The sequence below is a fragment of the Hemitrygon akajei genome, chromosome 6, assembly GCF_048418815.1.
Source record: "Hemitrygon akajei chromosome 6, sHemAka1.3, whole genome shotgun sequence".
NCBI classification, from domain to species: Eukaryota; Metazoa; Chordata; class Chondrichthyes; order Myliobatiformes; family Dasyatidae; genus Hemitrygon; species Hemitrygon akajei.
This window is the reverse complement of record NC_133129.1, coordinates 186,038,928-186,056,548: the sequence shown is the minus strand read 5'-3', so window position 1 is coordinate 186,056,548 and position 17,621 is coordinate 186,038,928. Positions and strand designations below refer to the sequence as shown.

Sequence of the window (17,621 nt, the reverse complement as noted above, 5' to 3'; positions counted from 1 at the left end):
TTAAAAAAATATATTTTCTATTGTAATTTATTGTTTTTTATTATTACGTATTGGAATTTCTTTAAGATTGGCATAGCTGGGGGAGGGTGGTAGGGATAAGCTCCCACTACCCATTAAATTAGCAGCATCAACAGAGCTTTATGAAGAGGTGTTTCTCACAGGTCGGCAGTGTTATTTAAAAAGAGAGCTCCACGGGCGTTTGTCCATTGTAGGGGGCCTATCAATGGCATTAACAGATCTCTACAAACTAAATAAAAGTACAGAAGGGATAAGCAGAGCAGCCATTGTCAGGAGTAGGCCAGTGGCGAGAGTAGAAGCGACAGAAGAGGCGTCAACTTTGTGTAAAGTGTCTGTTAAAGCTTCCTTTTTGTTTTTTTTTCCTATTCCTCTCTTACTGTACCATTTAAATGGCTGTGGTGTGCTCTTCATGCCAGATGTTGGAGAACTGGGAGAGCCAGAGTCTCCCGGGAAACTACATCTGCATGAAGTACATCCGACTGCAGCTCCTTGAAGACAGTGTTAGGGATCTGGAGCAAAAACTGGATGACCTTCAGCTTGTATGGGAAAGTGAGGGCATAATTGATCAAAGTTACAGAGAAGTAGTCACCCCGAAATTGCAGGAGGCAAGTAGCTGGGTGACCATCAAGAGAAATGGAAATAGGCAGTTAGAGCAGAGCACACCTGTGGACATCCCACTCAAAAACAAGTATACCACTTTGGGTAATTTTATGGGGGATGACCTCTCGGGAGAATGACATGGCGACTGGGTTACAGGCACTGACCATGGGTTCGTGGTGCAGAAGGAAAAGAAAGAGAAGAAGGGAGGGGTAGTGATAGGGGACAATAGTGAGGGGAACAGACAGGAGATTCTGTGGACGTGAACAAGGCACCCAGATGGTATGTTGCCTCCCAGGTGCCAAGGTCAGGGATGTCTCAGATCGCATCCATAACATTTTGGAGAGGGAAGGGTGCAGCCAGGTGTCTTGGTACATATTGGTACCAATGACATAGGAAGGAAAAGCAAAGAGGTCCTGAAAAGACACTTTAGAGAGCTAGGTAGAAAGCTGAGAAGCAGGACCTCCAAAGTAGTAATTTCTGGATTGCTGCCTGTGCCACATTCCAGTGAGGGTAGAAACAGGATGATTTGGCAGATAAATGTGTGGCTGAGAAGCTGGTGCAGGGAGCAAGACTTCAGGTTCCTGGATCATTTGGATCTCTTCTGGGGGACGTATAACATTTTCGAAAGTGACAGGTTGCACCTGAACTCGAGGGGGACCAATATTCTTGCGGGCAGGTTTATTAGAGCAGTTGGGGAGTGTTTAAATTAATTTGGCAGGGGTGTGGGAACCAGAGTGAAGGGACTCAGTACAGGGCAGATGTTAAAAAGTAAAGGTAGCATGCAGTCAGATTGTCAGGAAACTCAAGCAGGTGATGGGACTTAGTTACAGCCAACAGGCTGAGCATCAAAGCATAAGGGACGGGGAATCAGAAAGGACAACAAATACGGTATTCAAGGCGTTTTATCTAAATGCATGTAGTATAAGAAATAAGGCGGATGATCTTGTTGCACTATTACAGATTGTCAGGGATGATGTTGTTGTGGCCATCACTGAATCGTGGCTGAAGGATGGTTGTAGTTGGGAGCTGGCAGTCCAAGGTTACACGTTATATCAGAGGGACAGGAAGGTAGGCAGAGGGGGCGATGTGACTACTGGTAAAGAATGGCCTCAAATCAGTAGAAAGATGTGACATAGGATTAGAAGATGTTATACTTGTGGGTTGAGTTAAGAAACTGCAAGGGTAAAAGGATGTTGATGGCAGTTATATACAGGCCTCCCAACAGTGGCTGGAAGGTGGACCACAGGTTACAACAGGAAATAGGAAAGGCGTGTCAAAAGGGCAATGTTATGGCAGTCATGGGAGATTTTAACATGCAGGTCGATGGGGAAAATCAAGTTGATAATGGATCTCAAGAGAGGGAGTTTGTTGAATGCCTAAGAGGTAGCTTTTTAGAGCAGTTTGTCATTGAGCCTACTAGGGGATCAGCTATACTGGATTGTGTGTTATGTAAAGAACCAGAGGTCACTAGGGAGCTTAAGGTAAAAGAACCCTTAGGAGACAGTGATCACAATATGATTGAGTTCAACTTGAAACATGTTAGGGAGAAAGTAAAGTCTGATGTAGCAGTACTTCAGTGGAGTAAAGGAAATTACAGTGGCATGAAAGAGGAGTTGGCCAAAGTAAATTGGAAGGAGCTGCTGGCAGGGATGTCAGCAGAGCAGCAATAGCGTGAGTTTCTGGGAGAAAATGAGGAAGGTGCAGGACATGTGTATTCCAAAAGTGAAGAAATACTCAAATGGTAAAATAGTACAACCGTGGCTGACAAGGGAAGTCAAAGCTATTGTAAAAGCAAAAGAAAGGGCATACAACAAAGCAAAAATTAGTGGGAAGATAAAGGATTGGGAAGGTTCTAAAAACCTACAGAAAGCAACTAAAAAAATCATTAGAAGAGAAAAGAAATATGAAAGCTAGCTAGCAAATAACATCAAGGTGGATAGTAAAAGTTTTATCAAATATGTTAAAAATAAAAGAGAAATGAGAGTGGATATAGGACTGCTAGAAAATGAGGCAGGAGAAATAATAATTGGGTACAAGGAGATGGCTGATGAACTAAGAGTATTTTGCTGTTGTTCACTGTGGAGGACACTAGCAGTGTGCCTGATGATGGAGACCTGAAGTACATAGAAACATGGAAAACCTACAGCACAATACAGGCCTTTCAGCCCACAATGCTATGCTGAATATGAACTTACTTTAGAAATTACCTCGGGTTACTCATAGCCCTCTATATTTCTAAGCTCCACATACCTATCCAGGAGCCTCTTAAAAGACCCTATTGGATTGGCCTCCACCACCGTGGCCAGCAGTCCATTCCATGCACTCACCATTCTACGTAAAAAAACTTACCCCGGTTATCCCTGACATCTCCTCTGTACCTACTTCCAAGCACCTTAAAACTGTGCCCTCTCAGACATAAGTCACCCAGACCAGAGGAACTGCACCCTAGAGTTCTGAAAGAGTTAGCCTTGGAGATTGTGGTGGCATTAGAAATGATCTTTCAAAAATCATTGGACTCCGGCAAATTGTAAAATTGCAAGGACTGGAAAATTGCAAATGTCACTCCACTCTTTAAGAAAGGAGGAAGGCAGCAGAAAGGAAATTATAGACCACTTAGCCTGACCTCAATGGTTGGGAAGATGTTACAGTCAATTGTTAAGGATGAGGTAATGGAGTACTTGGTGACACAGGACAAGATAGTACAACACCAGCATGGTTTCCTTCAGGGAAAATCCTGGCTGATCAACCTGTTGGAATTATTTGAGGATATTACAAGTAGGATAGATAAAGGGGATGTAGTAGATGTTGTATATTTGGACTTCCAGAAGGCCTTTGACAAGGTGCCACACATGAGGTTGCTTACCAAGTTAAGAGCCCGTGGATTTAAAGGAAAGTTGCTGGCATGGTTAGAGCATTGGCTGACTGGTAGGGAGCAGCAAGTGGGAATAAAAGGATCATTTTCTGGCTGGCTGTCAGTGACTAGTGGTATTCCTCAGGGGTTGGTGTTGGGACCACTTCTTTTTATGCTGTATATCAAAGATTTAGATGGCGTTGTTGCCAAGTTTGCAGATGATATGAAGATTGGTGGAGGAGCAGGTAGTGTTGAGGAAACAGGTAGGATGCAGAAGGACTTAGACAGATTAGGAGAATGGGCAAGGAAGTGGCAAATGAAATACAGTGCTACAAAATGCATGGTCATGCACTTTGGTAGTAAAAATAAATGTGTCAACTATTTTCTTAACAGGGAGAAAATCCAGGAAACTGAGATGCAGAGGGACTTGGGAATCCTTGTGCAGAACACCCTGAAGGTTACTTGCAGATTGAGTCGGTGGTAAGGAAGGCAAATGCCATGTTAGCATTCATTTCAAGAGGTCTAGAATACAAGAGCAGGGATGTGATGCTGTGGCTTTAAAAGACACTGGTGAGGCTTCACCTTGAGTATTGGGAACAGTTTTGGGCCCCTGATCGTAGAAAAGATGTGCTGGCATTGGAGAGGGTCCAGAGGATGTTCACAAGGATGATTCCAGGAATGAAAGGGTTATTATACGAGAAACATTTGATGATTCTGGGTCTGTACTCACTGGAACTCAGAAGAATGAAGAAGGATCTCATTGAAACCTTTCGAATGTTGAAAGGCCTAGACAGAGTAGATGTGGCAAGGATGTTTCCCATGGTGGTAAGGTCTAGGACAAGAGGACACAGCCTCAGAATAGAAGAGCATCCATTCAAAATAGAGATGCAGAGAAATTTCTTTAGCCAAAGGGTGGTGAATTTGTGGAATTTGATGCACATGCAGCTGTGGAGGCCAGGTTATTGGGTGTACTTAAGACAGAGATTAACAGATTCTTGATTGGACATGGCATCAAAAGTTTAGGAGAAGAAGGCCAGGAACTGAGGTTGAGGAGGAGGAAAAAAAGGATCAGCCATGATCGAATGGTGGAGCAAACTTAAATCTCTCAATGGCATGTGTCTCAAATAGCCTCTGGCCTCTGTCCAGATTCTGGTCTTCATGTGTGGCTTAACAACTAAGCCCTGCAGAACCATTTCTACTGACAGGAGAAGGGGCAAAGCCAAGTTACTGCCGCCTTCAAACCAATCTTGCTGGGTGGCTGGAGCTCACCAGCTGAGGTTGGCAGCTCTTCTAGGAGAATGAAAATTCTGATCTCAAACCTCCACTGCCTTTCAACTATACCCACTCGAGGAGAAGGCATCAGGAATCAACCTCGAGGAAAAATCTGGAGCTGATGTACCTAAAGCAGTCCTACATTGAGTTCAATGCAGATTGATGACTTCTGTGAGGCTGCTGGTGCCAAACTGTATTGAATTCTGCTGTTCCTTTGGACTAAAAAAAAACATAGAAACATAGAAAACCTACAGCACAATACAGGCCCTTTGGCCCACAAAGTTGTGCCGAACATGTCCCTACCTTAGAAATTACTACGGTTACCTATAGCCCTCTATTTTACTAAGCTCCATGTACCTATCTAAAAGTCTCTTAAAAGACCTTATCAAATCTGCCTCCACCGCCATTGCCGGCAGCCCATTACACGCACTCACGACTCTCTGAGTGGAAAACTTACACGACATCTCCTCTGTACCTACTTCTCAGCACCTTAAACTTGTGTCCTCTTGTGGCAACCATTTCAGCCCTGGGAAAAAGCCTCTGACTATCCACACGATCAATGCTTCTCATCATCTTATACACCTCTATCAGGTCACCTCTCATCCTCCTTCGCTCCATGGAGAAAAGGCTGAGTTCCTTCAACCTATTCTCATAAGGCATGCTCCCCAATTCAGGCAACGTTCTTGTAAATCTCCTCTGCACCCTTTCTATGGATTCCACATCCTTCCTGTAGTGAGGCAACCAAAATTGAGCACAGTACTCCAAATGGGGTCTGACCAGGGTCCTATATAGCTGCAACATTACCTCTCGGCTTCTAAATTCAATTCCACGATTGATGAAGGCCAATACACCGTACGCCTTCTTAACCACAGAGTCAACCTGCACAGCTGCTTTGACCCTCCTATGGACTCGGACCCCAAGATCCCTCTGATTCTCCACACTGCCAAGAGTCTTACCATTAATACTATATTCTGTCATCATATTTGACCTACCAAAATGAAGCACTTCACACTTATCTGGGTTGAACTCCATCTGTTACTTCTCAGCCCAGTTTTGCATCCTATCAATGTCCCGCTGTAACCTCTGACAGCCCTCCACACTATCCACAACACCTCCCACCTTTGTGTCATCAGCAAATTTACTAACCCATCCTTCCACTTCTTCATCCAGGTCATTTATAAAAATCACGAAGAGTAAGGGTCCCAGAACAGATCCCTGAGGCACACCACTGGTGACTGACCTCCATGCAGAATATGACCTGCCTACAACCACTCTTTGCCTTTTGTGGGCAAGCCAGTTCTGGATCCACAAAGCAATGTCCCCTTGGATCCCATGCCTCCTTACTTTCTCAAAAAGCCTTGCATGGGGTACCTTATCAAATGCCTTGCTGAAACCCATATACACTACATCTACTGCTCTACCTTCATCAATGTGTTTAGTCACATCCTCAAAAAATTCAATCAGGCTCGTAAGGCATGACCTGCCTTTGACAAAGCCATGCTGACTATTCCTAATCATATTATACCTCTCCAAATGTTCATAAATCCTGCCTCTCTGGATCTTCTCCATCAACTTACCAACCACTGAACTTTAAAACTTTAGAAAACAGAATAAAAGAAGTGTATAAGATAATGAGAGGCATTGATTGTGTGGATAGTCAGTGACTTTTCCCCAGGGCTGAAGTGGCTAGCACAAGAGGGCATAGTTTTAAGGTGCTTGGAAGTAGGTACAGAGGAGATGTCAGGGGCATGTTTTTTATACAGAGAGTGGTAGGGCATGGAATGGGCTGCTGGTGGCAATGGCAGTGGTGGAGGCAGAAACGATAGGGTCTTGTAAGAGACTCCTGGATGGCTACATGGAGCTTAAAAAAATAGAGGGCTATGGGTAAAGCCTAGGTAGTTCTAAGGTAGGGACATGTTCAACACAGGTTCGTGGGCCAAAGGGCCTGTATTGTGCTGTAGAGTTTCTATGTTTCATCAGCTGCATGGAGAGGGGGAGCCTGCTACATGAGGAACAACTTGCTCTCCATATCATACTGCCCTGGCTTACATATTGGTTTGCATATCTCGTAGACAGTTGGGACTTAACATCCATGGTCAACCCTGACCAATGGAGGACATGAGTATTGGAATATACTGCTGCCACAAAACAACAAATTTCATGACCTATGCCAATTAAATTAAACCCAATTCTGATTCTGAAAGGCTGGCTGTCTCTGATAGATAGATAGATAGATACTTTATTCATCCCCGTGGGGAAATTCAACTTTTTTTCCAATGTCCCATACACTTGTTGTAGCAAAACTAATTACATACAATACTTAACTCAGTAAAAAATATGATATGCATCTAAATCACTATCTCAAAAAGCATTAATAATAGCTTTTAAAAAGTTCTTAAGTCCTGGCGGTAGAATTGTAAAGCCTAATGGCATTGGGGAGTATTGACCTCTTCATCCTGTCTGAGGAGCATTGTATCGATAGTAACCTGTCGCTGAAACTGCTTCTCTGTCTCTGGATGGTGCTATGTAGAGGATGTTCAGAGTTATCCATAATTGACCGTAGCCTACTCAGCGCCCTTCGCTCAGCTACTGATGTTAAACTCTCCAGTACTTTGCCCACGACAGAGCCCGCCTTCCTTACCAGCTTATTAAGACGTGAGGCGTCCCTCTTCTTAATGCTTCCTCCCCAACACGCCACCACAAAGAAGAGGGCGCTCTCCACAACTGACCTATAGAACATCTTCAGCATCTCACTACAGACATTGAATGACGCCAACCTTCTTAGGAAGTACAGTCGACTCTGTGCCTTCCTGCACAAGGCATCTGTGTTGGCAGTCCAGTCTAGCTTCTCGTCTAACTGTACTCCCAGATACTTGTAGGTCTTAACCTGCTCCACACATTCTCCATTAATGATCACTGGCTCCATATGAGGCCTAGATCTCCTAAAGTCCACCACCATCTCCTTGGTCTTGGTGATATTGAGACGCAGGTAGTTTGAGTTGCACCATATCACAAAGTCCTGTATCAGTTTCCTATACTCCTCCTCCTGTCCATTCCTGACACACCCCACTATGGCCGTGTCATCAGCGAACTTCTGCACATGGCAGGACTCCGAGTTATATTGGAAGTCTGATGTGTACAGGGTGAACAGGACCGGAGAGAGTACGGTTCCCTGCGGCGCCCCTGTACTGCTGACCACCGTGTCAGACCTACAGTCTCCCAACCGCACATACTGAGGTCTATCTGTCAAGTAGTCCACTATCCAATCCACCATGTGAGAGTCTACTCCCATCTCCGTTAGTTTGTGCCTTAAGATCTTGGGCTGGATGGTGTTAAAGGCACTAGAGAAGTCAAGGAATGTAATCCTCACAGCACAACTGACCCCCTCTAGGTGAGAGAGTGATTTGTGCAGCAAATACGTGATAGCATCCTCCACTCCCACCTTCTCCTTATACGCAAACTGAAGAGGATCCTGGGCGTGCCTGGTTTGTGGCCTCAGATTCTGTATTACCAGCCGCTCCATGGTCTTCATAACGTGCGACGTCAAGGCAACAGGTCTGAAGTCATTCAACTCCTTTGGTTGTGGTTTCTTCGGTACCGGGACAATACAGTTAGTGTCTGTTTCTGAAATAAACCGCAGATAAGATGATTACCCTTTTGATTTATCACCTAAAACTGCAAAAAGCAAGATTGCCAGGCTCTTGCCTTCATAGGCAGTAAGATTCAGGTTTTGAACATTGCTACAGTGAACTAGTTTAAGACACCGGAACACGCCAGACATGAGATCCAATACAGTCAAGCAACTTCTTCTTCTTCGGTTGTCCATCGGAATCCGATGACGATGTTCACTCCTTTAACGGTGATGACTATACAGTCCTATCCTGGACCCACAAGTTCTACTGCAGGTGGGACATGTATATGTGGTAGTGGTGGTAGTGATGGCAACCATGGCTGCATTTCTCCTGGCTCTCTTCTGCTGTCTTCTGGTTGTTCTTTCCATCTCCAGAATACGAACCCCATCCCTACACAGCTGTCACCAAGTGTTACGGTCAGCAGCAACATCCTCCAGGTCCTCAGGTCTGATCTTACACTTCCTTAAAGCATTCTTCATCTGATCCTTATAGCGCTTCTTCGGCCCTCCAGCTGAGCGTCGACCATGATGTAGCTGGCTGTATAACACTCTGCGGGGTAGCCAACATGGGGAAATCCTTATCACGTGCCCCAGACACTGCAGCTGACGCTGGGTGATCACGGCCTCAATACTTCTGCAGTTGGTCTTTACAAGTATTTCACTGTGAGGCACCCGCTCATGCCAAATAATTCTCAGGATGCGCAGAAGACAGCTTATGTGGAAGCGCTCCAAGGACTTGATGTGTCGGCTGTAGGTTACCTAAGCTTCACGGCCATAAAGGAGGGTGGTGACACAGACCACTTGGTATACAGCGACCTTTGTGGAGGAACGAAGGCTCCTGTTCAAAAAGACTCTACGCTGAAGTCTCCCAAAGGCAGCTGATGCCTGTTTAATGCGGCTCTGGATGTCGTTGTCAATGCCGCTATCCTCAGAGAGAATGCTCCCCAGATATTTGAAAGATGGCACTACTGACAGCTTTTCATCACCAACAGTGAAGGCAGGTAGGGTGGGTGGGACACTGGTACTCCGGTACTCCACTGGCAAACCACTTCTGTCTTGGTGGTATTGACTGTCAGCCCCATCCTGCTGTACGCTCTCACCGCCACAGCAAGGACAGTCTGAAGATCCTCCGGAGTATGGGCCACAAGAGCACAGTCATCTGCATACTGCAGCTCCAGGACCCTTTCTCTATGGAGTTTGGTGGTTGTGTGGAGCCTCCTGATGTCAAAGAGGTTGCCATCTAATCTGACGTCCACTGCCACACCGCTGCTATCCTCAATTTCGTTGTGGAGAAGCTTGGTAACACACAAGAGGAAGATGTTAAAGAGCATTGGCGCTAGCACACACCCCTGCGCGTACAAGGAAGGGCTTGGACTCTTGTCCTCCTATGGTCACCCAAGCAGTCATCCCATCATGGAACTGGCGGAGGATGTTAACAAATTTATTGGGACAGACAAACCTGAGGAGGACATCCCATAAGAGCTCTCTTTGCACAGTGTTGAATGCTTTGGAGAGGTCAACAAAGGCCATAAACAGGTCTTGATATTGCTCCCAGCACTTTTCCTGAAGCTGCTGGGCTGTGAAGATCATGTCCAGCATGAAGCTCCTGTTCTTCCTAAATCCACACTGTGATTCAGGCAGCATTGACTCGGTGATGTTGCTGATGAGCCTCTGAAGCATCACCTTAGCCAGGACCTTTCCAGCAACAGAAAGGAGTGATATGCCCCTACTATTGTCGCAGATGGCCTTGTCACCCTTGTTCTTATAAATCACAACGATGTTTGCATTTCTCCATTGCTGTGGGATGTTCTCATCATTCCAGGCCTTGGTGATGTACTGGTAGAGGATATGCATACACATGTACCCTCTGTTCTTCAGTAACTCAGCAGAGATATTGTCAGTGCCAGGGGACTTATTGTTCTTAAGGGAATGGACAACTGATAGAACCTCCTGGAAGGTCGTGGATAGTAGGAGGTTCAGGCAGTTCATCCAGGATGGTGGGGTCTGCGTCAGAATCCTGATTAGTCAAGCAACACACACACACAAAATGATGGAGGATCTCAGCAGGTCAGGCAATGTCTGACATGGAGGGGAATGAATAATCAATGATTTGAGCAAGACACTTCAGTTTCTTTAGTCAGGGTCACACCTTCGTCTCTTACTCATTTAAAGAACCATGTTCAGGATCATTCAGTGTTCAGGAAACACTAGCAATAAATGAGATTGTAAAGGAAATGAAGTTTATTTATTTTATTATTTATTGAGTTACAGCGCAGAGCAGGCCCTTCCGATCCTTATTTATAGTACCTTTTATATCTTGCACAGTATAGCTGCCACAAAATAACAAATTTCACAACATTTGTTTCACAACAAATTTCATCATCTGCAAGTCCTAGGTCAATACTAAAGATCAATCGGGGATCAGGGATCCGGATTGAAGCTTGAAGGCTGATCAAGGCCCAAAGGTCAATCGGAGATCCAGGTCGAAGCCCGAAGGTCAGTCGGGGATCCAGAAATTGAGACCCAATGGCCAGAGCATGGTTTGCGAATCTCAGTGACTCCACTGGGGAAGCTGGGTCCCGGTGCCTGTGAATTCATGAGACAGCTAAAGGCCGAAAAAGGCCTGTCCCGGTCGGTGTTAGAGGACTATGTATGTATGTGGATGGGCGAGTTGGAGGGAAGGTGAGAAAATCAGAGCTTGTTTCACTGTTGTTGCTTCATTGCTGGGTATATTCTGTGTTATTCTGCTAAGTGTTGCTGTCATATTATCTTGACGTGAGATTGTGTGGCAACACTTCTGGGCTGCCCCCAGCACATCCTTAGGTTGTGTTGCAAACAATGCATTTTACTGTATGCTTTGAGGTACATACGATAAATAAATCTGAATCTAAAACAGTGGAGCAACAATTATTTAAAGAAAAATTCAGGAACATAAACAAATCACCAAATAAAAATACAGAGCAAATAACTGCTGATATCTAAACAAATTCCTTAGCTTCTTGAAATTTGAAAAGTATATCTGGCATTTATTTAGAGAGACAGCATGGTCACAGGCTCATCTGGCCCAGTGAGGCTGTGATGCCCATGTGAACAATTAATCTACTAACCATATGTCTATGGAATGCAGGAGGAAACAGGAGCATCCGGAGCAAACACATGCAGACACGGGGAGAATGCTCAAACTCCTCACACACAGCAGTGCGAATTGAACCCCAGCTGCTGGCACTGCAAGTCATTACGCTAACCACTACACTACTGTGCTGCCTATTCTGAAGTAGAACAGAGAATACCTGTAAGTTTTGTTACTGATTAAACACTGGGGTCCAGGACCTCACAGGCAGGCTTGGGTCAAAAGAACTGCCACTCAATCACAACAGTCAAACTGCTGAACACTGATTACTTTGCCTTTCTACTGGAAGGCTGGAACAGCTCTTGTGTCCTTGAAATAAAGAGGCTGGACAACAGTGTGGAGTAGCAAACAGCAGGGACAGAATGGAACCCAGGATTACAACTAATCACTTTGCTGGAGCTGCTTTGAGCACCTTATCTAAGAAAAGATGTGCCAGCATTGGAGAGGGTCCAGAGGAGGTTCATGAGAATCATTCCTGGAACGAAAGGGTTAACATATGAGGCGGGTTTGTTGGCTCTGGGCCTGTACTTGCTGGAGATCACAAGAATGGGGGGGGGGGGGGAAATCTCATTGAAAACTATCAAATACTGAAAGGCTCAAAGAGAGGGGATGTGGAGAGGATGTGGGGGAGTCCAGGACCAGAGGGTACAGCCTCAGAGTAGAGGGAAATCTATTTAGAACAGAGATGAGAGGGAATGTCTTTATCCAGAGAGTGGTGAATCTGTGGAGATCATTGCTATAGAAGGCTGTACATCCCAAATTGAAAACTTTTAAAGGGAGGTTGACAGGGAGAAGGCAGAAGAATGGGGCTGAGATGGATAGTAAATCAGCCATGGTGGAATGGTGGAACAGACTTCAAGGGCTGAGAGGTTGACTTCTGCTCCTATGTCTTATGGCAATCTTCTATTTGTCAGTTATCCTTTTTTTTTAAAAAAAAGTTTAGAACAGAACACTGAAATAAAAGTGTTAGCAGGTCAGGGGCAGAGCAGTTAATGCCTGAGAGTGGAAAATTCTTACAGATGGATGGCATTTGGAAAGAACGTGAAAAAGCAGCAGCCAGAACAAGACAGAGAAAAATCAGTGAAGTGCCCTGAAAGGGGATACAGAATATTAAGGCAAAAGAAATAGAGCCAACAGACAAACGGGGAACAGAAATAAAGAAGAAAAAGAAAGTTAAGGAGTGAGAAATGGACAGGTGAATCTATTGAGTGCAATGTCATCACAATTTTTAGATGTAATGTTGAATTTCATATTTAGAGATACAACACAGAAACAGGCCCTTCTGGCCCAATGAGCCTGCACCGGCCAATTACACCCATGTAACCAATTAATACAAACCTGTAAGTGTTTGGAATGTGGGTGGAAACCAGAGCATCCGGAGGAAAACTATGTGGAAATGGAGAGAAGTTACATACTCCTTACAGACAGTGGCAGACTTGAACCCGGTTCACTGGTGCTGTATTAGCATTACACTATCTGCTCCACTACCCTGTGCCCCAATGAAATGAAATCAATTTCACAGAACAATGTGTATTCACCTTTGAAGACCTTTAATTTAAGATGTTAAAAGCAAGTTATACAAAGTTCAGTGAAAACAAGATAGCATTGTGGAAGATACTTTAACTAAAGAGCTGTTAAGTAAATGCTGCCTCACCAAAGTTTCCTAGACTGCTACCCTGTGTGTCCACGCACATCTCCAGAACCTTCACCAGTTGCAGGTCCTCAGTCGCAGTCAGGGCTCGCTGTAAGGTAAATAAACACAGGTGTGCAACCAGTGGGTCAATCATAGTTGTAATAATGATAAGACAGTGAAAGGAACAGAGAGACAGGAAACTCATTCATTTTATAGGTAGCACAAAATTCAAACCAGTTATACAGCATACATTTTAATCCATACTGAACATAAATAAATAAACGCTCAAGTGGCCACTTTAGCTATATAAGACCTTGGTCAGACCCCACTTGGGAGTACTGTGTTCAGTTCTGGTCACCTCACTACAGGAAGGATGTGGATACTACAGTGCAGAACAGATTTACAAGGATGTTGCCTGGATTGGAGGGCATCCATTATGAGAATAGGTTGAGTGAACTTGGCCTTTACTCCTTTTAGCGACAGAGGATGAGAAGTGACCTGATAGAGATGTTTAAGATGATGAGGGGTATTGATTATGTGGATAACTAGAGGTTTTTTCCCAGGGCTGAAAAGGCTAACAAGAGGGGGCATAGTTTTCAGGTGCTTGGAAATAGTTACCAAGGGGATGTCAGGGGTAGGTTTTTCACACAGGGAGTGGGGGTCTGTGGAATGCACTGCCAGCAGCGGTGGTGAAGCAGGTACAATCGGGTATTTTAAGAGCCTCTCAGATAGGTACATGGAGCTTAGAAAAATAGAGGGCTATGTGCTAGGGAAATTCTAGGCAGTTTCTAGAATAGGTTACATGGTCGGCACAACATTGTGGGCTGAAGGGCCTGCAATGTGCTGTAAATTTCTATGTTTATTAGGTACAGGTGTGTTCTGCTGCTGCTGTAGCCCAGCCACTTCAAGGTTCGATGTGTTGGCTGTTCAGAGATGCCCTTCTGCACACCACTGTTGTAACATGCGGTTATTTGAGTTACTGTCACCTTCCTGTCAGTTTGAACCAGTCTGGCCATTTACCTCTGACCTCTCTCATTAACAAGGTGTTTTCAACCACAGAACTGCTTCTCACTGGATGTTTTTTTTTGCTTTTCCACACCATTCTCTGTCAACTCTGAGACTGCTGTGCGTGAAAACCCCAGGGGATCAGGGGAATCTGAGATACTGAATCTGAATCTGAGATTCTCAATCCACCCTTTTTGGCATCAACAATCATTCCAAGGTCAAGGTCATTTAGATCATAATCCATGTACCTGCCTATAAGTTTGTTGGTCTGAACAACAACTAAACAGCTTGAACATGTCCACATGCCTTTATCATGCTGCCACCTGATTGGCTGACTAGATATTTGTAATAACGAGGTGTACAGGTGAACCTAATAAAGTGGCCACAGAGTACATAAAATCAGTCGAAAAGACATCAAGATCATTAACTAACAGTAGTAAGGTACACAGGTTGCATTAAGTCATTTAATCGGTGAATGTCCAAGTTTGATTTGCGCAGGATACAACACATACATCTGTACATTAGAAACCCGTATGGTTAGAGAATGGCTACACAAACTGCAAATTCTACAGACCCACAACATGGGTTAATTTCAGCTCCACATTTCTATCCTCATAACCCATCGTACAGAACAATTGGAGGGAACCCCTTTGGATGATGTATTAAGCCAAACAAGGTTGGTTTGGAGGTCTTACAGGCAACATCTTCCCTTGTGGAAGAAAATAGGGACATAAATAACAGAAAAGAAACCTCCTTTTGGTCCATCTCTTACTTTGTTACTGACAGACTGGGGGATTGTACACCGTCAGTCTATAATCTCATGGTCTGGTACACCCCTCACTGTTACTGACAGACTGGGGGATTGTACACCATCAGTCTGTAATCTCATAGTCTGGTACACACATCACTGTTACTGACAGACCGGGGGATTGTACACTGTCAGACTGTAATCTGATAGTTTGATACACCCGTCATTGTTACTGAATAAGCAGTGATCAACCCTGGTTGGACAGGGAATTTAGAAGATTAACACTCTGCCATCAATCCACACCTAGTGGCAAGTGCTGGTGAGTACACAGATGACGGGAAGAGGCTGCTCCAAGAACTCAGCCATTCTCAGTGACAGCAGGACCCAGCACGTGAGTACTGAAGAAATGCTGAAACCTTTGTTACCACTATAGGATGTTTCCTACAGCAGGGGGAGCTTCTGACCAAAGGGCACCGCCTCAGAATAGGAGGATGTCCATTTGAGGTGAAATTTCTTTAACTAGAGGGTAGTGTATTCATTGCCACAGATGGCTGTGGTGACTAAGTCATCTGGTATACTTAAAGCAGAGGCTCTCCGTTAGGCAGGGCATCAAAGGTTATGGAGAAAAGAGGAATGGGGTTGAGAGGGATAGTAAATCAGCCATGATGGAATGGTGGAGCAGATGATGGGCTGAATGGCCTAATTCTGCTCCTCTGTCTTATGGTCACATTCAGATATAAGTGTTGATGAGTTGATCGACTGCAGCTTTCCTCTCAGATCCAGATGGCTAATAAGAGTTGGCACAATTTTAAGCTGCTTGTTGGAAAGTATAGGGGGGCATTTTAGGGACATATAGATATGGATTATAGAAAAATGGAGGGCTATATGGGAGGAAACGGTTATACAGATCTTGCAGTAGGTTAAAATGCTGACACAACATTGATGGCTGAAGGGCCAGTACTGAGTTGTAGTGTTTGATGTTGAAAGGCCGAGATAGAGTGAATGCAGAGAGGATGCTTCCAATAGTCCATGGCCAGAGGGCATGGCCTCAGAATAGAATAGAGGAACATCCATTTAGAATGGATATGAGGAGGGATTTCTTTAGCCAGAGGATGGAGAATCTGTGGAATTTGTTGCCCCAGGTGGCCAAGTCATTGGGTATATTTAAGGGGGAAATTGATAGATTCTTGATAAGTCAGGGCATAAAAGGTTACAGGGAATAAGGACAGGAGAATGTGGCTTAGAGGGAAATGGATCAGCCATGATGAAATGGCAGAGCAGACATGCAGGGTCTAATGGCCTAATTCTGCTCCAATGTCTTCTGTTCGATCCCACTGTCACTAACTCCTGTATCCAGCTGAGGCCAAAGTGAGAAGTAAGAAAATTAATCGACGATTGTACTGTGTTCAATCCCGTTCACATGTCCATAGACAAAGGAAGCTGTCCACACTTTCAGAAACATCTTGACAGGTCAGTAACAGACTGCTAGGTGGCATGTAATGTTCACACCACACTAATGCCAAGGAACGCTATTTCAAACAGAAGAAGATGCAACAACTAATCTTCCATATTCCATGGCATTACCATGAGTGAGTTCTCACCTCCTCCCTCCATCAAACATCTTGGAGGTCCCAATGACCAGAAACTCAACTGCACCAACCACATCAATATCTTCACTACAAGAGCAGGTCAGAGATTAGGTTTCTGGCAGTGAATGAGTCATCAAATGTTTCCATCAGCAAAACGCACGAGTCATGTATGATGGATATTACAGTTCAGAAAAGGAGGACAAACCCCATCGGTTAGTTACTGCTAAAGCAGTGCTCCAGGCACTCCTGATGGGCACACTGTTGACAATCTTTGGAATGCTCAACACCATCCAGAACAATGCAGTCCAGCTGAAAGGCAGCTTCTGAGCACTCACCCTCTCTGCTACCAGCATAGTGCCTATAATGTGTACTGGCCTCAAACAGACTGCAGGTAAAAATCAAACAACAAAAGAGCAGAAACGTTTTCTGGTCAAATCTTTAATCTCTAATGGCACTACTGTTTGTGGCCAGTGCACACTTTAGCCATTGTGCTGGTAGCGGGGTGGGGCAGGGGAGTAAATGTTTAGGGGCTGCCTATCAGCCAGAATGCATAAATTAGCTTTATTTGTTACATGTACATTGAAACATAGAGTGAAATGCATCGTTTGCGTCAACAACCAACCCTGTCTCAGTGGGAGAGTATTTTGGAGATAGTGATCACAATTCTATCTCCTTTACCATATCTTTAGAGAGGGTTAGGAACAGACAAGTTAGGAAAGTGTTTAATTGGAGTAAGGGGAAATATGAGGCTGTCGGGCAGGAACTTGGAAGCATAAATTGGAAACAGATGTTCTCAGGGAAATGTACAGAAGAAATGTGGCAAACGTTCAGGAGATATTTGCGTGGAGTTCTGTATAGGTACGTTCCAATGAGACAGAGAAAGGATGGTAGGGTACAGGAACAGTGGTGTACAATGACTGTTGTATATCTAGTCAAGAGAAAAGAAGAGCTTATGAAAGGTTCAAAAAGCTAGGTAATGACAGAGATTTAGAAAATTATAAGGCTAGCAGGAAGGAGCTTAAGAAAGAAATTAGGAGAGCTAGAAGAAGGCCTTGGCAGACAGGATTAAGGAAAACCCCATGGCATTCTACAAGTTTGTGACGAGCAAGAGGATAAGACGTGAGAGAATAGAACCAATCAAGTG

The 17,621-nt window shown here is 44.5% G+C and overlaps 1 protein-coding gene across 2 annotated transcripts in view; it reads right to left on the bottom strand.

Annotated features, from left to right (window-relative positions):
* The window catches only part of lrrc56 (leucine rich repeat containing 56), a 351,577-nt gene that overhangs the window by 285,842 nt on the left and 48,114 nt on the right, over window positions 1–17,621 (bottom strand). The window contains exon 4 of one of the 2 annotated variants that reach the window (XM_073049966.1): window positions 13,157–13,244. The exons of the other annotated variant lie outside the window; for it this stretch is intronic. Coding sequence (XP_072906067.1) covers window positions 13,157–13,244 — 88 coding nt within the window. The remainder of the gene's footprint in view (window positions 1–13,156; window positions 13,245–17,621) is intronic. 2 annotated transcript variants of the gene reach the window in all.